Genomic DNA, 26,366 nt, shown 5'->3' on the forward strand with positions numbered 1-26,366 from the left:
GGCACACCAATCAGGAGCAGCATAGCCAGAGAGAGCCTGTTTTCAAGCAGAACTTCTCTTGAGAAAATCTGGGTTTGGTTTTGTGCGATTAGGTTTGTCATGTGTCGTCAACCGCAACAGAAAAGTGGGAGCAAACAGCCCTGGAGCAATTGGTACGATCACCATACAGTGGTGGCTATATCCCTCAGAGGAGTTGGGTGGGGTAAGGGGAGCTCTGAAGGACATGCTGGGGAACTTCCCTCTATGACCTGATGGAGAGGAGTGAGAGCAAGAGCAAGAGAGACTCCCAAGTCGCACTGCAAGCAAGTGAGATCAAGAGAGTTGTTACAGCTGGAACAACAGGGGAATATCATATAGGCTAAACAGTAAGCGTGCTGGAAAGGGAAATACGGCTGGTCCTCAACATTCATCAAAATTACAAACTAAAACCATTGTTGTGTTACTGATGTCTGTGCAGAAGTTTTGCATTTTTAATTTCTTTGCAGAAATACCGAGATAACTACATGTCCCAGGGCTTAGCCCCAGGCTGAGTCACTCACTGACTGCTCCAGGGGAAGGGATCGATGTTTCGATCAGTGTAGCCCTTAACCTGGCTGCAAGATTTTCAAAGGACAATGAGAGACCAGGTCAGAGAGGGGGTTGTACTGACAACTACCATGGCACTATCAGACCTCCAGACTCTGTGAGCGCGAAGGCTCTGCAATGCCATGCAATGGGATGCCAGGCAGAAGGGCACTCCAGAAGGCCCAGCTCCTGAACAAGTCTTGGTCCAGCTGGGTCAGTGGGGCAGGTAAGCGAGGGCATCTGCCTGTGCTGCTACACCAGCACCACCATACTCTCCACACTACCTTCAAAGAATAAGACTTGGTGTGGGTTTTTTCATTTCCTTAATTCTGAGTCTTGCCCAAAGCAACCAAAATAAATTTCTAATCACTAATACATGAAGCTGTTTTCTCCCTCTTACGTCAGTTTAGAAAGGAAGAAAATACCTATTTTCCTCTAAGCTAGTACAACACTACAAATTCAGAGCAGAGGATGCTTTCCCTGGCAGTAAAGTGCAGGTTTAGCCTAGTCTTTGTGCTCAGAACAGCAGCAGCTGGGGGATTCAGGAATAATTTAAAATGCTGCTTGGGATTCCTCCTGCACTGTACCAGGGTTTCTGGTAATCATCATCTGGGGCTCTCGGCACTGGTACCGACTTCTACTGATAGGATTTGCTTTATTTAGTTATGGCTACATTCCGTACTCAAAAGAGGTTTCCCTTTGCTTTAGGTTTTGAAGATGAGTTATGTTGAAACAGCTGTAAATCCAGTCACCTGCCGGTTCAGCAACTGGATGAGGAATCTGGAGGACAGCGGCAAAGTGAGAACACAGTCTGTAACCGCATGGGGAGCAGGATGAGCTTGAAAGAACTTCTGCAGTTACTTTTTTTCCACTATGATTCCCAACGTAATCCATCCAGAAGCTGCTTCCTTAGTGCTCAGATGGAACATTTTCCAGAGCATATCACCTGAAAAATGGGCCAAAGACCCTCTTCCTTGGAAAAAGTTAAATAGCACCACTGCAATTAGCTAACACTAGGGATTCACTGCTTGAATGGAGATATCTTTAGTAGCAGCCAGAACCCTCTGCAAATTAGGCCTGTATTTTTTACCATTTGTATCTTTGTGCCTGAAAATAGTGACATTTATTTGACATGCTAAGGCCCTGGGCTGTTTGTTCCTTGAATCAGGAAAGAGAGTCACCTTTCTTGTGTGAGGATAAAGTGTTTGTTCCTTTTGATGAGCATCCACATGTGGTAATGGAAGAGCACTTTAAGGCAAGACTAGGACAAGAAAGATAATCAGGGCCTGACTGTTTCTAAGCTCGCTCTAGGTTGGGAAACCGGATGACGTGCACACTCTTACCCCATGTTACTGTGTGGCTCCTTGCCTCCCTCCTATTTGCACGCAGTCCGACTGTGCACCCTCGTGTAACTGGCACCTGACAAATATTTTTGTGTGTCTACGATAATTTTAAAAAAAAAACAGAAAAATCAAGAGCACTTGTATGTCCTGATTACAGAAAAAATTTATTAATGAGAAACCATGAATGAGCATACACTTGCAGGTATGAGCGTGTGATTTGCACAAAAGGAAATCTGGCATAAGAGTTCACATACATTTAAAAAAGAAAAATAGAAAAATGTGCCTGCTCTGTATGTACATAGGAATGACAAAAGAAACTTTGCATTTTGGAGAGGCAAATACGCCTTTGACACCCCTGAGGACATATCTCAGGAAAAGATAGGCAAGAGGGATGGTTACACCTCTTTACAAGAGAACTGACTCAGATTAACAGGAGGCAGGCAGTACTTTTTCTAGTCACCAGTGACCTGAAGATAAGCCAGGCCAGGAAGAAAAAATCCTGAAATATGATTTAATAAAAGTCAGTGACACTATAACCCTCACGCTCATCAATGGGAGGAAAAAACTGAAGGTGTATCTCCCTATCGAACCAGCCATTTCTTTCCCTTTCTGCACATCTTCTCAGCACCAGAAATTATTCCCAAGCATGTTCCAAGCCATGATTTGCTTCATTTTTCTCTCTCTCCCCTTCCACTCTAGACCCATTTCTTCAAAGTCCTCTCAACAGAAGTGAGATCTGCATCACATTTGGACTTCTAATCTTCACACAACAAACACTCAAACTACTGTGAGACGTGCTGTCAACATGCAGATTGCAGGGCCTCGGGCACCTATATGGCAAAGGTCTGAAACAACTTCCTCGCCCCTCTTTCTCCGAGAAATATTCATCACTGCTCTTCCTTTCCCTTCCACCCTCTAGAGCAAGCACCCAGCCGCCCGTGCCCACCCACGCCTCCTGTCCGAAGCATCTACCCCCTTTTTGGTTTGGACGCTGAGTGCTGAGGAGGTGAGTGGGATATGCCAGCCCCTGCAGGCTGCTCTGTACGCTCTGTTCTCAGGGCTGTTTGCTGTGCGGGCCGCAGGCTTCAGGCCTTTGAAGGGTTGAATACCATCTTTTGATTTACCATGGCTGATGGGGTATGGGAAAGCTTTACAACTGAAACACACAGAGGAGATTTTTTTAAAAAAAGAAAAAAGAAAGAAAAAAAAAAGAAAAAAACAACATAGGAAAGACCTTAATAACCACAGAAATGATAACAAGTAATCAAATGGAATAGATCAAAGAAGAGAAGAAAGAGACAGCTCTTAGTAACAGTTTTAAATGACTTTTAAGAAAAGCACAATTCAATAACTCACCACTCAAAACAGTCTTTGTTTGCACACATCCGTCATGGGTTTGACACTCAGGGGGATGCTGACATGTAGCTCGTCAGCACCGAGCATACTCAGCGTCTTCAGAGGTGGTGCTAAAAACGGTTCCTCACTAGGGGGGGGATTTTGGCAGGGTCAGATGATGAAGATTTCGTTATTGTTTGTGACATTTTGGCTATGAACAGTCTCCTTAAAGAGTTAGACGTGACTTACAGTAAACAACTGAAAATTAATGTCTCTAGTAAGGTAATTCCTCCTCAAATTCTGTTTCTTCAACAGCAAGGTAACTTTGCCATTTTGATAGAAGGAAAGTCCTCTTTCAAGGAATATATATGAGAGCTTTATAAATCTGAAGAGAGATGAAGCTCAGTCCAGGTTCCAACAGTCTAAACTACCCTTCTGTTGCGCTGCACACAGATGGAAAGTGCTGACACATTTCCACTGATGCAGCCTGTAGTCACTTTTGGGGGAAAAAATCAACCTCACAAAAGTTTCCAGCTGAAAAGCTAACAAATCTGGCATACGCACTGCTTCAGTCCCTGCAACTACAAAAACAGCCTTCAGTTAACACAGGGTTTGGTTTACAGATTTTGTCCCTGCATTAAACCATCCATGACACGCCTATTTCCAAATGCGTGTAGACCATACGTCAATTCTTTAGCCATGTCTTTTAGATGCCAGATAGTAAGAGGTGAACAGTCCACCTCTAGGCTAGGTGATGGCATAACAGACCCCAATGCCAATCAGGCACACAATGTGGACAGGCCCTGAGGGAAAATATTGTCTGCCAGCACGATACAGGAAAAACTGGAAAGGAAAGAGTAAGCTGTAAAAACATTATAAGTATATTCAGGGTAATCTAAATATGGCCTTCTTGTATTCACATAGGGTCTAAGTCTAGGAGGCCCTGAACACCCAAAAGGAGAAATTCCTCCTATTCTCTTTGATTTTAAAGGAAGATGAAGATAGAGCAAAATCAAACAACTGGTACCTTTCTCAGAAGAAAAAGTGACAGTTTTTTATGAAGTCTGGCAATTTTCATGCTGTAGTACTTTTCATGTGGGAGTATGAAAGGCAATAGAAGCAGCGCTTACTAAAATACTACCACATCCCTGGCAGGTTGCAAAGTATTATCTCTTCAACAAAAAGAGAAACTAAGGCATGTAACGTAAAAGAATTGGCTCTGGGTTACAAGGGGGTAGTGTAGGGCTAAGCAGATACTCAGCTGCCCCATCGCTTCTCTGACAGAAGCACACAACTGCCAGTCTTCTAGTGATTAAGTTTATTCTCTGAGAAGAAAACGGCTAGAAATAATTGCCAGTAAAGAAAACAGTGTGGAAAAAAATAATCTCACTTTGCCAGATTATTAGCACCAACTGTATTAGATCACAAAAAAATGTAGACACAGATATATACATATATATACATGCACTGGAGTTTTGTGAAAGATTCTCTTTGCACATGTAAGCATGCTCAACAGCAACTCTTTTGAGCTGTTCTCCAGAGAAACCCTGCAAATCTATGAAATTTTCCTTCACTTAAAGTTAATATAGGCAGAGATGGCTATCATCAGAGTGCTGTTTCTCTTTATTTGAGAAGTTACTGTCGTAGCTGAATTTGATCTATTTCTTCTGTCATCTAGGCCAGTCTGGATAGCACAGCAACTGCTCCTGCGCTAGCTAGACACTCAATAGTGCTTTACAATTTTTCAATCAAGCTAAAAAACGCATACATATATATATATATATTTTCCAAACAGGAACTCTATAACACTGCATTTTCTTTTTTTTTTTTCCTTAATAAAAAGCAAGGGTTTCTATAGCCAGTTAGATGCAGACTCTTTGCTTTTAAGAGATATGAACTTGTTTAAATGCATCTTTTTCTCTTCACTTTCTTATTCCAAAAGTAGATATTAGGGTCTGACTTGCATTTTTTAAGCCAAAAAGACATTAGAAGCATTTCTAAAAAACAAACTAGTTCCAGAGGACAACTGCTGGACAACATACTGCCCAGGTGAGGATGAGGACCACTCAGGCTCAATCATGGTGCAGCAAGACCTTGATAAACTTGCCATATCTAGGTGGGACAGGATTTAAGAAACAAGAACCACTACTACAGGTATGGGCGTATAACACTTTTTTTGCCCTCTACAAACAAAGCCACTACGTGGTTTGCTCCTGATATCACCATAGCAGGGCTTTGAAGATGCTGATAGTTAGCTCAAAAAATGTGAAAGCTTGTTCCAGTGGGGCTTAGAATTTTGAAAGCTGACACAAGGTTTCACAGACCACGCACAAATCTTCATATAGAGTACCCTACATATTAGAAGAGGTTTAACATTTCGCATTATCATGATAGTTCTGCCTCTTTGACTCAGAATCTCTTCTTAGTTGTATTCCTGGATTTACAAGAAGCAACAAGTTGCATCACTGAAAAGCAAAGGAAAGCTTCAACTCGTTTATTTAGATTCTTTAAAAAGGCTATTTGTCATTCGGTACAATACTTAAAGACTGGCAAGAAAAAGCATTGAGGCTAATCTAACAGCACATTCGCTCACAATCTTTTTTTTCATTGTTGCTATTGTTGGACTTGTTTCTAATTGTCTTCTTTTTTATTATTTTCTGGGAAAGTGTAACTCTAAGGAGACAGAACACAACCCTTTGGGATGGGAGGGGATGAACTTATTATTGCCTTCATTTTAATAAAGAGACAATCAAAAAAACCCAGGTTTTTTTTGCTAGATATAGAAAGCCCTAAAAGCTGAAACATATAGCATTTAAAATATAGAAATAATTAGCAAATTAGTAAAATAAATCAAGTTGTATCAAACGCTGCCAAATTCTGTAAAGGGCATGGGATTCCCTTGCTATCATATTCATTTTGCTTCCCTCCCACGTTTGGAATTGACTGTTTTGAGTGACGCTGGATGAATGAGGGATGTAACTGATCAAAAGATGGACCAAGCAGCATGTCTCACACAGAGCTCACCAGTCCCAGACCAAGAAAGGAAACTTAAAAACTTGAAGACTTCAAAACCAACACTGTCCATAACGAAGAACTAACAGCAAATCTTCATGCAGCAGTGCAGAAGAGAATTTCTCTCCGCAAGAGAATATCATCATGAAGGTCTCAGCAGTTATTTTAAAAATCAGTCCAATCCAATCAAAACAACAGAAATTAAACAAAATGATTTAAAAAAAAACACTAATCACAAGCCCAAACTAAGAGTGAAAGGGCAGTGGAAGGTTTTTATACGATACCTAAATTGACCATAAGTTTGACACGGCCTCCATCTAGCTCCAGGCGCAGAGTGTCAGCAGAGTCTCGTGAGGTGGTTGCCATCAACAGCCCATAAGCGCGCTGGGACATGAAACGGAAGGACACGTCTTCTGCTTCTGTATGCATGACCATAGGCATGATGATCTTCATGTACATGCTGCCATCATAGCTCAAGATAGAGGCCTCTGCAAGGAATGAGCAAACAATTGCAAAAAATGAAAAGAAGTTATACCTTTGTGCAATCTCCACTGCTGAAGAACCCTGACATCTATCACAGAGCACTGTGTTTACAGAAACCATACCACTCGCCATACCATAGTAAGGTATGTAACTGGGGAAAAACACAGCAACTGCTTAACTGCATCCAGCAACCTTATGTGGCAAGTATGAGCAGCAAACGTAACCACCACAACTGGAACCAGCAGTACCCATGGAGACACAATCCCCAAGGCCAAGTGTGTTAGCACAGGGCCCTTTTGTGATAATGACCTGGGCAAAGCCTCCATTTTTCACATCTTCCAGAAAATGTAATCTCCTTCATTAACCCAGCCTTCCCCAGCACCGGCTGTAATGACTACTTTAAGTAATGCCTACAACACTTCTACTAGAGCATTTAGTCTTGCCTTTGAAGCCTTACAGTTCCTATTGCTGGTACTCTTATGAGCTGTTGTTTTTTTAGAGAGAAATTTCATTCCATTGCTAGCACTTTAAAGAAAAACAACAACTGTATGAAGCAAGTTTCCTAATGTGTCTTTTCTACAACAAATCTGTGCTGGTTTTGGTTTTATATTTTTCTTATTTTTTACTAACAACTAATGTTAGTAGAGCTCTGCTGACACAACCGATGGCACCGCAACGCAAATGAAGAAAGGAACAAACCAAACTCCATTCCAAACTTAAGTGTCCTTCAAACACAGGAAAAGTCAGGAGATGGAGGCACAATGAAAGGAGGAGGAAAAAGAAAAAAAAAAAAACCAACAAGGAAAGAAATTATATTTTTCTGTCATCTCTGGCGATGTCAAAGAAAATAGGAAGTTCAACTGAGGAAAGGAGTTATAGTATTTAACATTCTCTATTTGTTCAGGATCTTGCCTGCAGATATTCTTCTCTAAGGGGACAGAATTAAAGTCTTGTGATAGAAATGCAGCAACCACTACAGCATGGCAATCATTGTTTCCGTCCGGGAATATGCTCCAAAGCATTTTTTTTGCAAAATTGACAAATCTACGTAAATGAATCAGAACATCCCTTCTCCCCATAGCCAAACCCTAGCAAAGGCAGAGCCGTAGAGATTGCTCCATGTAGGACTTCTACCACAAAACTACATATAAAAATCCCAGAGGTTAAAAAAAATACCAGTTCAGCTCCCTAGGCACACGGAAGGATTGCTCTGTAAAGCACTCTTACCCGTTCCCCATCCAGTTTAGCTGCATTTTTCTCAAATGGTTGGGATTCTCACCAGGCACCGCACATCCCCCACAGATAACTAACAACCCATCGAATTTAACCAACTGCAAGAACATGTATTTGGAATCTAAATGTTGTCCTTACGTTTCACCCCTTTGGCCCATATTTCCCAGCCAGGCCATTCACGCCGACAGGAGCCGAACTTCTAGAGGGAAACAGCAAGCTTGGCGGAGGCAATCCTTATATCCTCTCAATGCTTAAACATTAGATGCTAGAGTAGGGTAGATGGATGGGAAACTGAGGACCAGCCATATGTCCATGCTGAAAAGGACCCATGGCTGGCTCCTCAATGGCCAGTAACAGAACTGCAGCGTGTAATAAATATGCGAATGAGATGATAAATAAGGATGTAAGTAGCAAGCTGATAAAGTGACAAAGGAGACGTGTATATGGCTACAAAATGTTTGGTGGGGATCACTGTGGTTGTGCTGGTGCAGCAACCCACTGCGCTGATCGCTGGTATGCAGCAAGCCTTGGTCATGGGACATGCAAACCCATTACGAAGAAAACTTTTCTGGGAGCACCATTAAAATAAGATGGCCGTGAACAGCATCCCTATTCACCAGTTTTCTTAGCTACGCTCCCCACATACTGTCATGGTCTGTACACACAAAGCTCTCTACATGCAACACCCACTCAGCCATACAGACACCTTCTGGGTACCAGCTGTCAGTGCTGCCCTGAGGACTCACATCTTCACTTGGCCAAGAAACAGAGAAGGAAAGAAAGCTGCTTTCTCAAGGTGGAGGAATGGTTTCTTCTTTTCAAAGCCCAATTCCCTTTCCCCTCACGTCTGCACCTCTTACTTGCCACCCACAGCTGCAAGCTGGAACTAAATGTACTGTATATTATACATACACTCAAAGGCAATGCGTATGTACACACAAACCCTCCGTGCTCTCTCTCCTCTCTCTCTCTGCGGATTGTATTAGAAAATGCAGTCAAGCATGAAATGGCTCTTTTGACGCCTTCAGCTCAGATGTGCCTTGCATGAAACAGTTGCTTGCCCTAGCGCCTGCATAACTGCGAGAAGGGGGTTGGAGGATATCAGGACTACGAGTGGGAGTAGCTGACACAAGTGCCCCAGCTCTACTGCTTCCTCCTCCACAGCACCATGCACTAGGTGCTTTGGAAACACGAGTTTTCTGCAGACACTGTAAGACAACAAACTGAAAGCGTGGTAATAATGAGTCTCTTCCCTTCAAAAAAAATTCGTGTCCTTCAGCTCCACTGATCCCATTGCCAGAAAATTACTGTCCTCGGACAAGAAATCCCAACAGTTATTATTATACTTATGTAAGAAGGACCTGAAGAACACCCAGAATTGCTGAAGACGGCACAAAAGTCTAGACAGCATTTCAACTGATATTCCACAGTAGCCTACATAGGGTATTACTGTCCCTTCTCTGGCAGTCTGCTACGAATACGGAGCAATGAGACCTTGTAACTATCAAGCAGATGAAATTAAATAGCCTGCAATAGTTAGAAGTTCTGCACAACCATAGGAGATGATGGGTTTCTGTTCTTATGTGTGCCCTATGTGACCTGAGCCCGGCCCAGCTCAGACCACGTATGCATTTTAAAAGAAGGAGATTTCATTCTCACCACACAAGTCTTCACTGTCTGGAGTATCCACGAGCTTTTTCAGCACATCTCCTTGCAAGCAGACCGTTCTCTCCAGCTACAAAAATACCCCTTCAGAGGAGGGTATTGCCTAGTAGCAGTCATACAAATAAAATCTCCTTGTCCTGACAGTCAGTCCCCAAAACTCGAGGAAGGCACGTTACAGCTGCACAACACATACAGCAAATCTGCTCAGGGTTGAATGTAACCTGGCAACAACTAGGTGACCTCAGCCTCCTAGGCACCGGTGCTGGCAACTTCTGCCTGAATACAGGCATCCACTCGATTGTCCTCAGCCATCTGCAGCAATGGGACTGTAATGCTTTTGTTCAGCACCATAAATAAAGGCAGCGGCACAGTTATCCATGTTTAAAATACACGCACATTCCTTCCACCCTTCTACTTTTAGGGTAGCTATTATACTTGGACGTCCCACAGAGACACATAGGAGGAATGGGGGAAACCATGTTCCAGAGACCCACAGATTTGTACAGACAAAAAGAGCCAGAGCGGCATTTATTTGCGATCCGAAAGCCAGAAGCTTCATTGCCATTAGCTTGGAGATGGGAAGAGGAAGAAACCAGGTGCTGATTCAAAACTGCCCTGACATAATGCCAGAGATCTGTGAAAATCAATATGTTATTAGGAGTGATTAGCTTCCCAGTCTTGTGCTCTGAGATCCTGCCAGCTTTAATTTTACACTTAGCATCCAAAGGAGCAATTCACTGCTGCTTCCCCACAAGGCTCTGCATAAACCTCCTGGGGAGGTGGCAACAGGCGCATTCTTAGAATACAGATAGAAAAATATCCAAGACCTCTTTGTGCTTTCTCCTGCTTTCTAACCTTTTTCTTGTATCAATCTTCATTCTTTGCCTCTTGCCTTTCTTCTCCCTTTTAGTTTTTCCGTAGTCTCCTGCTTCTCCCTGTGGTCTCTTTCCCCTGTCTCCCAGACTACAATATAGCTTTTTTCCTGAAATTTCCAGAAAGATAGTGAAAAAAGAAGGGAAAAACATCCTCCCTTCATTAAAAGTTCAGCTCAACTCACCAACGACAGCAGTTCAGGGCACACAACGTGTTCCCCCTAGCTACATTTGCGAGGGCCAGCTCTCACCACCGCTGACACTGAGCAGAGCTTCCAAAGCCAAGTGTCACCAACTGGAGAGGAACAAGACATGTGGCAAGGAGCAAGTGTGGAAAATAGGTATGACGGTTCAAAACTACAGGGGAATACAGACCAAACAGTTCCACCTTCTTGCAAAAATTCAAATATGCTTAAAGAAAAAGTGTCAAGGCTTTGTATCCAGAAACCAGACAAAACTTTCCTGTAGGCATTACACAGCACACCTCTTCCCCTCCCATATCCACTAGCAGACACATGGCCACAAATAAAAACAGCCTTGATTTTCTGAAAACCAAAATTACACTTAAAACAAAAAACAAACAAACAAAAAAAACCCAACACCACCACAAAAAACAACCCAAACAAACAACCCCAGAACTGGAAAACGGGCCTAAAAAAAGAAATCCTCATTCCTGTCCAAGTAGATTCCATACAGATGACTTTCAACAACAGAAGTCTGTCAAGTAATTAGGGACACCCAAATGTAACCACTTAGACCGAAATCTGAATAGGACGCCAGAGCTAATGTTCCTTTTAGGGGAAAAAAATATCATGGGAGTTTTAAGTGCTCACAAGCAGTTATGACCTTGCATGTCCGTCATCCAGCAGGACAGGAGCTGGGAGCTGCCCAGAGCCGTATAACACACCCAAGGAGATGAGCACAAAAGACCTGCAGATCACGGCCAGGTCCAACCAAGAGCCAGGCAACATCATGGTGATGAGGCAGGTCCGGGGTCAGCCCAGAAAGTCAATCTGCAGGCCAGGGCTAAGATCAGGTGCCACAATCGCCAGGCAGGGCCACGGTGACAGGGATGGGACATGGGCCTGGCTCGTCAGGGCCCACGGTCAGGCAGGGCTGTGGGGAGCTGGAGACCAGCCCTGCTGCAGCATCGCTGGGGCAGGGGCTGGTGGCCCCAGGGGGCTGAGATGGGGCCCTGGGCCGGCTGGGGGAGCCCCTGGGGCCGGGCAGGGCCTGTCAGTGCCCTAAGGGCCCTGGCGGCGTGTAGCCAGCAGTACCATGCTCTGGAACTGCTCCTCACTGACCCAGAAGAAAAGTCCATGTTTACTAAATGCCCTATGACACCTTTTGCAGCAAATTGGATTGTCCCTGGATGTCTCCCATCTAGGTGCCGCTGGACCTCACCTTACTTAGCCTGACAAATAGGAAAGAGCAACTGGAAATGTAATTCACTAGCACTGAAGAGGAGAACCACAGAGAACACAAAACCATCTTTAAATACCTGCCTAAAGAGGGCTGTTACATTAGAAATAAGAATGGGGTTTATTAGTTTAGTAAAATACCCTGCAAGTAGTATCACTAATCAGCCACTGATAGGTTTATTCTGCTAGTAAGAACAAAGCTATTCTGCCTTAAAGATTTCAGCCTGACAAGATGTCAATAGCATCATCATTAGCTGTTATGCACTGAAAACTCACGAAGATAAAACAGTCAAAATATTGGACACATGGAACCACAGAAACGTAAAGAACCTGGATTGGTTTTGCTGTTTTTGCCGGTGCTTCATCTCCCTCACAGACCAAAGTATTTTTGCAACATCAATCCCAATTTTTCTTTGCTTCAAATGAAGATGACGCCTTCCTTCCCTACTCCCAGTGGGCATACAGCTGCTTTACAAAAGGACCTTCACTTCCTGAAGCTCAGCATACCATTACCCCAGCTCCCTCACTCTGTTCTAAACCTCTTTTGTTCAACTTCTCCTAGCTTTTATTTTCTAAAACGTGCCTCTTCTGCTTCTCACCTCTGGCTTCTTTCTGATTTGTATACTACCTTCTTAAATTGAAATGCTCCAATTTGAATAGTGTACGTCAGTTAATACTAAATGGGCACTAAAAGTAGAGTAATTACGTAAGACACCCCTATCGGTACAATGTGTACAAAATATTTCCAAATGAGCAGCAAATGAGAGAGACAACAGAGCTAGCTTCGAGGCATTCATCACTTTTTCAGGCATGCAAGAATACTGGTGGAGCAGTAATAATAATTGTCACTCATAAGGCTGCTGCTATAGACAAAAATTGCTAGCAGATGTTTACATAGGCCAGATGACATCCAGATGAGTATTTTTCATCAAACGCTTTCTTTCAAAACTTTGTAAAAGTTATTTCATAACATTATTTTTAAAATGTCATTATTTTTAATACACATTTAAGTCTGAAAATAGCCCAGAAGTGCAGGTTGGTTCATATAAAATAAGAAATTCCTGAAGAACACTTGAAGTGCAAGCCACACTTATTTATCTAGAAAGTCAGAGCAGAATAAATACTTTATTCACCATTTCCCTTTCCATGTCACTGTCTCCTCCCTATTTCAGTATCTTATATATTCTCTATCCCTTGCCTTTGTGGTTTTTTCCAAACACAAGCAGATTACTGCAGAAAAAATATCACCTAAGTATCCACAAAATGAAAGACGTAAAAAAAATCTAGGCAAAGGTGGCAGACTAGGAGCCCCAAGCAACACATCTGCATCAAAGTGGAGGGTTAAGTGCAAGTACTATAATGTCCATTCTCAGACAAAAAAAAAAAACAACAACAAAGCTTAATTAATAAAGTTTAGACATTCAAATGACTTTGGTTATGAACGGAAGCAATTCTGAATTTTTTTCAGAACTACACAAGTATTTTTTTTCTGAATCAAACATTAACGCCTTGCTTTTCTAGTTCGATATTATGGTGAGATTATATAATACCAAAATCCCATAAACCGGTCCTGAGACTTTTCAGCTCAAAGTTGATGAAATCTCAGGGAACTAGTTAAAACCGTGAAGTTTCCATTGTAAGGGAAAAATCACACCAGATTTTTGACTGTCTACAACAAAAGCTTCAATGGAGACCTTCTAAATTTTTTAACTGACCTACAGAAGGTATATTAGGACACAGGAGCCCAAATCTCCCTCCACTAATAAACCTCACAAGCCTTTGCACTCTGGATTCCAGTTTTGTTTAACTTCTGTAATGAATCAACTCTCCAGCTCCCAAGGCTAACCTGTGGCTACCCCGCAAAGACGCATGTACCAGTTTCCATCAGCATTAGGCTTGGTACGTGCTTCCTCCTCTCACCACGCACAAAAGAGGATAAGTTAATTAAAGGGTGTTGTCAGGTGGGCAGTTTCCAGGAGGAAAAATAAAAAAAAAAAGCACTTAATCCACAATGAAAGGTAAATGTTATCTAATAAACTGTGCGTCTCTCTTCTTCGGGCTGAAATCATAAAGAACGGGGGCGAGGGAGGAGCTGTAAGAGCAGTGAGTAGCTCGTGGAAATATTTGCAGACAGAGGAAACTGTAGCTTGTAAATGTTATTGCTAGCCCTGGGAGGTGATGTGCGAGGCTATATTGCCGTACTGAAGCTTGGCAGAGACTCGGGGGAAGCAAGAAGGAGCACATGGGCTCTTCAAACTTACTCCAAATGTCACTCTAACATTTACAGAGCTGCGTACAACTATTTGGGAAGAAATCTCTGTCAAGAAGGCTAAGGTAGAAGAAAAATTGCTCCTCAAAGCCAAGGCGGGTAATGGAGAAGGCATGGGGAAATCTGCTACTGAAACGATAGTCTTAAGAGTTTGCATTACATGGGTGATACAGTTTAGAAAGCGATGTGAATTCTATTTAGTTCGAACATCTCTAAGTCCTCTTCATGGCACTGTCAAGCTGCATGAAGTAACTGATCACTGCCTTCTCAGCAGTGTTTTACCAAGAAAGAGGGATTACAGCAATGAGGGAGTTTGGCTCATCTCAGAGGCATACAGTGCAAAAAAAGAAGCCGCAGACACAATGTACAGCAACAGAAATTCCAGAAAATTATAAGGAAAAAATTACCCAATGAGGGTAGCCACACACTGCAACAGAAAGGCTGCAGAAACTCCACGCCTAGAAATTTTCAAAACTCAACTGGGTAATGCCTTTAACAACTGATTCTGCTCTTGAAGTTGGCCCCACTTGGACCAGGCAGTTAGGACAAAGACTTCCAGAGATCCCTTTCAACCATGATTATTCTATGACAAGTGCCAAGATGCACCAATTTCACTGGTTATTGCACCATTTCACAGACATCACCTTACACCTGCAAGTTGCTACTGATCTGAGATGGAAACAATTTTGTCTTGTGAGTTATCACAATGCTGCTTACAGCATGTTCTCAAGACTGAAGAAACAGAAGATTCAAAACTTTGCTCTCCTACAGGCACTGTATGTCCTTGGACAAATTCTTTACCTCTGCTGAATCATCTCAGAATAATTACAATTAGGAACCAAACATATTATGACACTACTAAACACATCTGACTGTTGTGCTTTCAGTCTTTTTTTCCCACAAGCCAGGATGCTCTCACTGAACTGGTGTGTCACACACTGCCAACATCTCCCAGTGGCTGCTGACTCTCAGGTGAAAATTAAAAGACCTCTAAGGGTGGCTCTCAGCAGTAAAATCTGCATTACTTCCCCAAATTTCCAGGAGATGAGGGTTCTGCTATAAAATCTACAGAGGTGAGAAAGCTACTAAAAAGGCAGTTATCACCAGCCTACCTTCTTTGAAAAGCAAAGTTGTAATGCGAATGACATTCATAGCCTTGTGTAAAAGCACAAAAACCTCCCCTTAGTTCTTTTTTTTTTTTAAACACTGGAGAGAAAAACAGTTCTTCATATTGCCTCTTCCTGCTGTTTTAAGGAAGGTGCACAGCATGGACCAAAAATCCCTCAATTTCCTTTTCTTCCTTTTTCTCATCTGACAGACCCAAATCTCTGAACTTCATACAGTCCTGGAAGAGGTCCTTTATTAGGACAGGGACCAGAGGGAAAACATGGGTCTACAAACTGTTGGGTTAACTTGTCCACAAAAATCACAGGTACACCATAGTGTCTTTGAAAAAGCAACAATTCTTCAACCCAGGAAATCTCTGGAGGGGCCAGACATGAGAGACCCATACAGAAAACAAGTGGGCAGAGGAGCTGGGTAACTATTTGTAACTAATGTAAGGCAAGCAGCTCCATGGAAATAGGATTATCAAAACACTCACAAAGGCTGCAAATAGGTCATCTTTGGGGGATGCCCGATACAACAGAGCAGGTAGCAATTAGGAGGGTAACAAGAGCATACATACAGTGGAAAAATACAGGATAACAGGTAATTTCAGGTTTCAGACTACAACTTCTGAACTTAAAATACACGATAAACTAAACTGAGTTTATAATACTAGGACCTGGGGGAAGGTCCTTTCAGAGCCTCTTCTCCTACCACAGAGCCGCTGCTTTTCCTAAAAACATTTGCAAAACCACTAATCCCAGGGTGATGCCTGTCTGAGAGCAAGACTCAGCCAGTGCAGCACAGACAGTGCAGAAATAATTTCCAGGCATCCCACGGGCTCCCTCCACTCCTAATGAAGTCATCAGCAGAGATGCAACGGCCAGGGCTGCTCACCCAGCTAATTGCTACCACTGTCCAATTATTGTAACCGTGATAAAGAGGAAAAGAGAGGCAGAAACTAGTAGTTGGCATGGGATGGCAGTTGATATTGCCAAAATCATGAAGGCTGAAGCAAGAGATACATGTTCAAGCCTGTAAATTTCACTAGCAGATAAAAGAAATTAAGTCCTGCTTTCAGGTAATAGGCACTGCCTTTTGAAAACATGATTGTCCTGCAGACCAAATTCCACTGTATGGCTCTGGTACCTGTAAAGAAATATATTTATAAAAAAGGGAATTTCAGATAAATAAGGAAGAAAAAACCAAATTGACACAGGCATGTATGGTCCTTCTGTATTAATGATGACCCAAATTACTCAGAATTTCCTTGTTTAGACAATTAAAGGAATGTCTATGAGCTCTCTCCCTCTGACTCCAAACATTACCAAGCGCAATTTCCCTCTTAGAAAATCAGTATCTCTTGGTAAGGACTGAGTTAGCAATTCACAGTGCAAAACACTAATTATGCAAAATCACAGTTATTAAACTCCTGCAAGTCTATCTCAAATGCCGAAGGCTGTGGTGCAAGATCTTCTAAGTGCATAGACTAGCATTCAATGGATGGGTTTATATACAACAGCAGACAACCTAAACCGTCCATCCAAAACTCAAAGATTTATAGTCACGGAGAAGAGAGTTCCATTAAACTTTTCCTTCTCTGAGCTCCAAGAGCCTCCAATGATCTTGATGGGAATTGTAAAAGATAATAAATTCTACTTCTTGGGGAAGCTGTGAAGGTTTAGTGAGCGTTGCCAAATTCTATGAGATCCTCCAGCCAAAAGAAGTGTAGATGTATAAATTATGACAGCAACTGTGACCCTAAAACTTTCACATTCACCACTGTGCTGCCCATTTTATTCACTTTGAAGTTACGGGCAGCAGTCAGAATACAAAGAAGAGTGTCATACTCCAAAAGCACCAGTCTGACACCACAGTTAAGTAAAGCTGAATCTTCTTCAGCTGCTTCTACCAGTAGACTTACTGAGATAGTTCCTGAGGCCCGAGTCTATTCCAATTCAAAACAAGACCAAATCTTGAAATCACCAGGTTTCCTAGACCGAAAATGTCGTTTCTGTGAAGATTTTCAAATCACTTTCTACAGTATCTATGACTTCTGCCAAAATGCTTGGATCACACCTGCTCCGAACTGAAATTGGAAAGCAGTCACATTGTCACCCCCTATCAAGACATTTGCATCCACTTACAGATAAGATGTGAGAATGTACCTACATCCTGTATTGCCCTCTTTGTACTAGACATAATGGAAAACTCCGAGTTAAAGAGTTTTGATGATGAATAGCCTGCTATTTATCCTGTCTAAAGCACTTCTGTCCACTGTAATAAAGTCCAGAGGGGACACTTACTCTCCAGATTGCTAGCAGCAAACCAGACGTGATGTATTTTGTTACAACATTTCTGATCCATTACATCAAATTATGCCAAATTAAATGCAGCTCATCAGGGAAAAGGGTTTCCTCAGACCTGTAAATTGACTCAAACATAAAATTCAGTGTCTGCGTATCAGTGAATGCACGTCCCGCATGACATCACTCTCCCTACAACTTCTTCACTCCATGCTAGGCAGCATACCTGCAGAATTAACTGCCTGGGAAGGAACTTCGCAGTGAATCGGGAGGTAATAAAAAGCTTCATTTCACCTCAGTGTTCTCAGGTCCTCTAGGTTCCTCTTTACATGCTAAACCGGAAAGTCACACAGACTAATAGCAAAGAAGAATTGCTTCCCCCACCACGCCAGTGTTAGCCCTCGTGCTGTTCAGAACAGCAGTAGGGATGATACAGTCAATATCCCTGCCCCAGGGATGGGGTGAAGAATTCAAACATCAGCCACTCATTCCTAAAGACCTGAGTTCAGAAATAGCTTAGACAGAGAAAAACGGGAGTTTTGTAGTCTTAACCTAAATATAGGTTTTTCCACATCCTAAAAATCACTGTTTAGAATGACCTGGAGGGCTGCCTGTGCTCTGAGGAAGTCCAGGACAGGGGAAGGAATAAAGCTACCTTACAAGTATCACTACTTGTAAGTAGTGATAAAGCTACCTTACTTGTCGTGTCACAAGTACGACATGTTTGCTCATCAAGATGGCAGACAGGATGTTCAATCTCTAACAATAGATTCTGAATTCTAATAAAAATTTAGGTGCTTGATAAAAAGGTCCACAGCCACAGCCTTAATGCTCTGTACAGTGGAAAGAATGGTTTGCTTTCACCTAAAATGTCTCCCAGACTCTTAAGTGCAGGAGAGATGGAACTAGGAGAGTAAATTGCAAAAGCCATCCCATTTAGCTGAGTGGGATCACAGGTAAGGTCAGGACAGTTAATTACTATCTATTTGCTGAAAATTACCCATAAAGGTAATTAGATGCACAAGTCTCTTACAGCAATTAGCTCCTGTTGATATCAATATGAAATAGGTACCTAGTAAGAGTTAACTCTGCAACGAAAGAAAAGGAATGAATCGAAACAAAGAGAACATTCAAAGATGGAAGACAAGGTAATTTTGGGGGATGGCCAGATGTTCGAATGTATGTTTGGAGGACTGAAGAATGCTTTCACATGTATTATGTGGCCAAACCACTAAAGTGTGTCAGAGAAAGTGAGATTATTAGAACGGAGCCCGACACAATTTAACAAAGCATGGTAAAAGCAGATGGGAGCGTGGCTATCAGATTAACTTTGTATAAAGGCTGTGGCAAATCCATCATGAGGTTTTCCAGGCTCTGAGGCAGCCTGACTAGAACTGGCCCTACCAGCAAATTGTGTTTACTTCAGAGATGAAAATTTTTCTCTTCCCTCATTAAACAAGTCCGAAAAAGGGGTGGGTGGGGGAAGAGTCTGACATTTTATACTTTTTCAAATGGTATTTCTCTACACTGATAGAAGCCATTAATCATCATCAATGAAAAACGGGGGGGGGGGGGGGGGGGAAGTAATTACAATATCTGAAGGCATTCTTTCAGTTTTTCAACAGCTTGTTGCTTCAGTGATATCTAACCCCTTTTCTTGGGCTTTCTGCAGTCTACACCCCGACAGTTTCTGCTGTAGGGTAGGGATGCTGTAGGGTAGGAAAGGGATGAGAAAGCCGGGCTGCAGTTCTAAAATGGGCACCTTCAGCCGTGGGGAGCAGGGTTCAAGTGTTGCTCAGGCAAGCGGGGGCAGATAGGAGCAGCCCCACTTATCTGCCCTCACACCTGCCCACATTTCAAAGGAGTCACACAACCAAACATAGGGGGTAACAAGCAGTAAAAGCTCTGCAATAAGGACAGACTGGTGGGGTAAGTAAGCCCACAGCTGTTATCTGGGGCTGAAGCATGCTAGTGGAACTGCATGTGAAACTGGTATCAAGCCTTCGTGTCCCACATGGCTTCGGATGGCCCCCAGTCTGGAAAATATTCACGACCCCATCTGGAAGCCTTCCCAAAAGACAACTAAAACTAAATCAAAGCCAATATAAGGAAACAGAAGAATTTACAGTCTGGAGGTTTCTACATTCTAGAGGATCCTGTACAATTTTAGAAATTATTTAGACAAAAATTATTTCATAATGACAGGAACTGCTTGAGCCTGAATGTAACAGCTGCCTATTGGGACACCTTCAGTTGGAAATTAAGTACCTTGAAAAAAAATAATCTAAAACCAGCTAGCTGTATGTACTTCACCTGTCAGACTTCCCCCTCCTACCATTTGTGGCATCAGAATATGGCATTTCTTCCCCACCACCACCATCTTTCATATTTTTCTTTCTCCTGTTACTGTGCAAAGGCCCATACAAAGAACAGCACAACCAGCCAGCTACCTGCACAAGGCAATAAACAGAGCACATCAGATAATTCCTACCTGTAAAACAGAAATCAAATTTTGTGATATTTTTCAAACCTGTTTTCCTTCCAATTTCCAACCAACTTTGGAAAACAACAAAACAGAATATGCACAGTGCTGCCAAACACACAATATCATTATCTTCAATGGGAGTTAAGGGGCTGACTTTGCCTTAACAGCAATTTTATCATGTCAGAACAACATTCTGCATGATATTAAACCAACAAGGGCTGTATCTAGCCACATTTCACCCATTCTCCCGGGAAATACACGATTACACCTGCAGCCACTTGGTCTTCCAGAGCATATCGATGCTTCTTTACACTGCATAAACACTCCTCCTGTGTCAATTAGACTGAATACCACCTCCACGCAGAGAGGAACACAACAGAAAACCATAACCAAAGGAAGAGAGGCAAAGCTCTCACATTCCCAAACGGAAAGCCAAGCTCCAAGCTACTAAGAATATGACAGCTATGGTGTTTGATCAACAGTACCAGTAACCAGGCAAAGTGAAATGTGCGTACTGTGCACCAGGCAGGTGCCATTTTGCTATAAAAATCCTACAAAATGCAAACCTTTTCCTTAATTTCTGAATCACTGTGGCTCAGCTTTGGCTGAGAGGTACTGTACTTCGAGAGGAAGAAAAGCCTTTGAAGCTTGGTTGGTTCTTGGCTTCTCAGATGCCATGGGAGTACTTGTACACCGATGTTGAGCAAAACCCAATCTCTTGCTTCTAAACCCTGAATTCACAAAAATATCTGCATGTAACGGTCATTGAGACTTTCATGAGCTAAAGTTTAAAGGATTAATCTTAAACATTCCCAGGATGTAGTTACTTTTTTTTTATTTTGAAGCCTGAGATTGCAGCCATTTCTTTTAGTCTCTCCTTGCCTTTATTTTAAAACAAGGTCTTTATCATGTGATCTTTGAAATAGCACCTCAGTGCTGTATCTATTTCAAAGGCCAACTTCCCTCAGTGTTAGCAGAACACTTCAGAATTATATTTGTTCATAAATTCTAGTCCCAGCTCTTCAGGAAATTCAGTCATGTAATAAGATTGCAATAAGAACATAGACTTTGTGGCTGGAGAACATACTTAAACCAAGAAAAGAGAACTAACTGATTTCCCTCAGTCTGGAACCTGGGAGTGTGCACATTTTCTCAGAAAAAAAAAAAAAAAAAACAAAAAACAAAAAAAAAAGCCCACCCAGAAAGTTATAAAAGGGCAAAGATAAGTATTCAAATATTGAAGAAAGTTCCCAGTAAATGATGAAACCGATGGATTCACACAGATTCACAGGACTGCGCAGACTTAAAATATACATTGAGAAAACACAAGAGTAAGTGAAACTGCCACCTAATGGTAAACCTGTAACTCTGAGGCAGGCTTAGCAGCCAGCACACAAGGACACAAACGCTGTTTTGACCTCCATGTCTTGAATTCGGATTGACAATCAACTTCTTCAGCAACATTTAATTATATGCTGCTTCCTACAGCGCTGGCTGCTGGTGAAGCAAAAGTGTATGTTTTAAGTGACAAAATATATCTTCATCAGAGATGTGATTACTTTCTCAAACTGCCAGATTTGATTCCCGGTTTTATGGCACAGATAAGAGACTGCACGACAAAGAATATAATAAAGCTGAAGTTGAGTCTTGGATTTTTTTGAGGACGGATAATTTCATCTTAACTTCTGATGAAAACTACCAGCGTTGGAGGAGCATAGAAACGCTACCGAGTTAAACCAGCTAAATTACTCCACTGATAATGATTTACTGGACATTTCAGCCCTTCCAGAACCAAAGCGCCTTCCTTTCAGTCACCTATCATTTGCCTTATGATCAGGTGGTAATGCCCCCCAAATCACTTTCTGTAGTGAATCAAGTTTTGGGCAGAATTTATGGCCTTGCTATGCACCAAAACAAGACAAATCTAGTCCAAATGGGTCAGTATTTCCTTCACTTTGCTGAAACAACATTTAGTAGCACCTTTTTATTATGTTTCCACCGAGCCCCTAATAATGTTTGCCTATTACCTAAAGCAGAAGGACAAGGACACAAATTAGGACTCTTGAGATCTATTCAACAAGTCACTTTGTGATTTTCCTTTGTTTGATCCGAAAGTAGGAAGGAATGTCATTTACCTCTCTTCAACAACATATTTTTAGATCCTCGCTTAAGACATAATTACAAAACTAAAACAAATCTATTAAAAGGAACAAATGGTTCTCTTCACCCACAGAAGCAGACATGCAGCCTCTCCTGCACAATGAGACCCACTTCTCCCTGTTTTCAATACAGAGTGATTCATAGGCTCTTAACATAGGGCTCAATCGTGATCCTGAGAGTTGCAATACAACATCTGTATGGTACAGCATGCTCTGCCTTCTCCTGAGGGTGCCTGGAGGGGCTGCGAGGGTACAGGGGGAGCCCGGAGGGGGGGTGTGGGGTGTGGAAAAGCTGTGTGTATTCAGGTGTATTCAAGAAACAATACACTTCAGTATGTATTTCAAGTCTATCTGAAGACAAACAGAGTGTGAAGCTTTTTCCCAGCGGGGGTGCCTGTAGGAATTTAGCGAGCCAAGCGAGCCAGCAGCTGCTGGGTGAGCAGAGCAGGCGATGGGGATGCAGAAGCCCTGGGCCCCAGGAGCTGGCACTTGCTCAGACGCTTTGGGGGCACAGTGCGGGGCAGGCGGCAGTGCTGCCTGTGGCCATTAGATGGCGAAGGAGGCTGCAATTGACTCCTCACTTAGGCCACCAGCGCTGACAAGTACTTTATTTTTATTTTTTTTTATTTTTTATTTTTTTTGTTGAGGTTGGAAGGGACCTTTAAGATCATCGAGTCCAACCTTTAGCCTACCCTGACAAGAGCCACTTCTAAACCATGTCCCTCAGTGCCCCATCTACCCTTTTTTTAAACACCTCCAGGGATGGTGAATCCACCACCTCCCTGGGCAGCCTATTCCAATGTTTAATAACCCTTTCAGTGAAAAAATGTCTCCTAATATCTAATCTAAACCTCCCCTGATGTAACTTGAACCCGTTTCCCCTCGTCCTATCACTTGTCACCAGGGAGAAGAGGTCAGCCCCCATCTCTCTACAACCTCCTTTCAGGTAGTTGTAGAGGGTGATGAGGTCTCCCCTCAGCCTCCTGTTTGTTCAAGGGACAGCAGCGTGGCTCCTCCCGGGGTGGAAAAGAAAGCACAGACAACGCAGCAAATCCCAGTCTTTTTCCTGTACAGTGTCACTGCCACCAGCTCTCACTGCCCCTCGCTGGGCAAGGACCCAAGTTTCCACTCGGGTCTGTACGAGTTCTGGATCGGCAAATGCTGTTTTAAAAAAAGGTTTTCCTATTTTACACCTGGAAAGGATTAGACACAGCTCTACACCACACAGAACATCCTGTTTTCTAAAATAAGCAGCTGACATACTCTGACCAAACACATAAAAATGCTAGGTCTCCTAATAGGATGGCTTTCCTGTCCTCGATTCCTGTTATTTGAAGCCCTGAGTACAATTTGAAAGCATTAAGATGCCCCCAGGAATGCCTTTTGAACTGGCCTACTTTCACAGCAGAAACCGAGACAGAAATAGGAGCCAGTTCATCCAGCATCACACTGCCAAGCCACGGCAGTGCAGGGACACAATCCGATGCCCTCAACTACTCTTTCCACCACCACTGGCCTGCTGTTCCCCCTTTTTGGATGATCCAACAGCTACCTGCCACCTCCTCGTTGTACTCTTCATCAGGTAGGCCCTGCAAAATTCTCAGAATATCAAACAAATCAAAATAATGAAGAGGCCAATAATTCCTTTGGAAACTGCAAAATAACCCACAAGCTCTAAAAATAATCTACATCTGTAAGGAAAAGGGGACAGTTCTTGACATCACTTGAAACATGGATGGTAAGACTCTATAGATGTAACACCTGTTTCTCTTTCAAATTCCGCAGAGAAGGAGACTCATAAGAGGAGGAACTGAGGCACAAGACAGTTCTTTAAGATTTCAATTAGCCTTTTATTTGGACTAGGATTTATTTACTGCCGAGTTAAGCGTCTCTCATAGTTACAGATTCTCTATTTATATCTGCTAACTGTGCAAATTTCTTGGTTCCCTGATTCCAGACCAGCTGCTGGGCACAGCTGTGCTCCAACAAAGGCACCAAAACCAACAGGATTGCTGTGGGACTGTCATACTTCCCTAATTTCATCCACATCTGGAAGAGGAAATCACAGTGCTTTTTTCTCTCACTCCTGACACAGCTCAACAGAACACCACCAATCTAATTAAAAAAACCAAACCACACAATAATAGATGTCCAGTCTGAGAAGCTCCCAAGCTTCCATGACTTTTAAACCTGGCACTAGCACCCCCTCCACAAGGTACAAGGTTGCCAAAACAAAGAATACAGGAATCTAGGTGCACATTCACTTGCAAAACTCTTGGACAGAGCATCCTACAAACAATTAGACATGCGGAGAGATCAAGACATACAACTGAAAGCAATTTAGAGTCTGGCACAAAAGGAGTTTCTGTTTAATGGAAAGAAGGGGATGTAAAAGCAGAGCAACTAGGCAGAGCACCAAAGTGCCTCATCAACACACTGCAGCTGTATGACCACATCTGATGCTATTTGGCATCTATATCTTGCAGCAGGTTTTAGAATGTGGATTTCATATTCATGTGGGCATCGAGCTCAAGGCTGCAGCAAGATCAAGGCTGCACCTAGGAGAGAAGACTGGCGCATCCTCTACGTGGCATGCACTTCTGGATACCTGGACCCTGTCCCTCCTTCCCAACAGCCACTGGCAGCCTGTGGGCTGCCGTGAACACCGTCCTTACTTAATGGCCTCTTCACATCACAGGCACGTAACTTATGCTTTGGGATTTTACTCTAGAAGCTGATGAGCTCCAAAGCACTACACAGGGCAACCATGAGGTTTGTCAGGATTTACATCAGAAACTAATTAATTTGCCAAAGATCAAGAAAAGTCCACAACCGAGCACAACTAAATGTCAGTGAACTAAATGGCAGACTACGTTTTTGTTGTTGTTTTTGGTTTTTATGCTGATGAGCAATATTTGGGACAACAGCTTGGCAGTCAGAAAAGCCTCTGTCCTCCACCTGCCCCAAAGGTGAACAGTTAGCGCTACACTTTCTCTCCAGCCAGTGTATGAGCAGAAGGATGAGCCTTACACACACTAGGCTCTCCTTTACCAGCAACCTGGAAAGATCTTGGACACATGCTACACTTACTCATATGAGAAATTCAGATTTGAACTTTTCAAGCAACAGCTTTTTCCTACAGTGTACTTGACAATACCTTCCTCAATGGCATTCTTTTCTCATCTGATACTGTAACATATGCTACGTGTTATTGGTTTTAATTTGCCTAAACATGGAGTTTGTTCCACAATTCCTTAAGAGCTAGCAAAAAAGCTGAGGTATCAAAATGTTGTTATTTTTACACAATAAACTATTCTACCCTTCCTAATTCAGTATGAGTTACTATAATAAGTAATTACATTAAGAATCAAGCTAAATATACTTTGGGAATCAGTGTCTTGCACATCTTATAAATTTATTCATGTTCTCACCAATTGGGAGAACATAGCCAGTCATGAGCAGGGTTTAGAAAGAAAAATAGGTCTTTTGAAGTTGGAAGACATTTCCAGGTTTTCATTATTCTGAGGCACACATTTCACAGATCCATACAAGCTAGAAACAGAAGAGCTGGCTAGATCATGCAGCTCCCTTCCCTTCCTTTCCTCTTAGAATGCATATTTCATTAAAGCATATAGCAGCCTGGCCATACTCTGCTGGTTTAGCCGTTCTAATTGCCAGTGTCTAACTGATGGGATTTCCATCCCTTCTCTAGGGTTTCTGCTATTGCAAAACAACGCAAAATGAAATACAGCTCATTATCGGGATGCTGTCTACGATATTAACTGTTTTGCTTTGTTAATTTAACCCCTAACTTAATTTAATTCCACAGTTAACGTCCTGTGAACTTCCTTAAATCGTTCCCCTTCTTTGGGAAGGTACTCCTCCTATTAGAGCTGATTCATCATCCTCCCCTCAGGTTATCATTTTACCAAGCAATACGTACTGAACTCTTCTAATCTTTCTCCATAATTCCTCCCTTCAGCCTCCTGATTATATTTCAACTTTTTTGCCAATTTCCTTCATATTGTTGGATTTCAGTCTAAGCTGCTCGACAGCACCCTCTTTACACATTTTTCACTTTTTTTTTTTTAATAAGAAATAGCTATGGAAGC

At 42.4% G+C, this 26,366-nt stretch overlaps 1 protein-coding gene across 28 annotated transcripts in view; it reads right to left on the bottom strand.

The window, feature by feature from the left end:
• NRXN3 (neurexin 3) overlaps positions 1-26,366 on the bottom strand; it is a 1,025,535-nt gene that overhangs the window by 666,062 nt on the left and 333,107 nt on the right. For all 28 annotated transcript variants that reach the window (XR_010071082.1, XR_010071083.1, XR_010071084.1 and 25 more), the window contains one exon: positions 6,539-6,742. Coding sequence is in view for 25 of the 28 variants with exons in the window: in XM_063335033.1 (XP_063191103.1) it covers positions 6,539-6,742 (204 nt within the window). In the remaining 3 variants the exon portion in view is untranslated. The remainder of the gene's footprint in view (positions 1-6,538; positions 6,743-26,366) is intronic.

Source organism: Chroicocephalus ridibundus, chromosome 4, assembly GCF_963924245.1.
Source record: "Chroicocephalus ridibundus chromosome 4, bChrRid1.1, whole genome shotgun sequence".
NCBI lineage: Eukaryota > Metazoa > Chordata > Aves > Charadriiformes > Laridae > Chroicocephalus > Chroicocephalus ridibundus.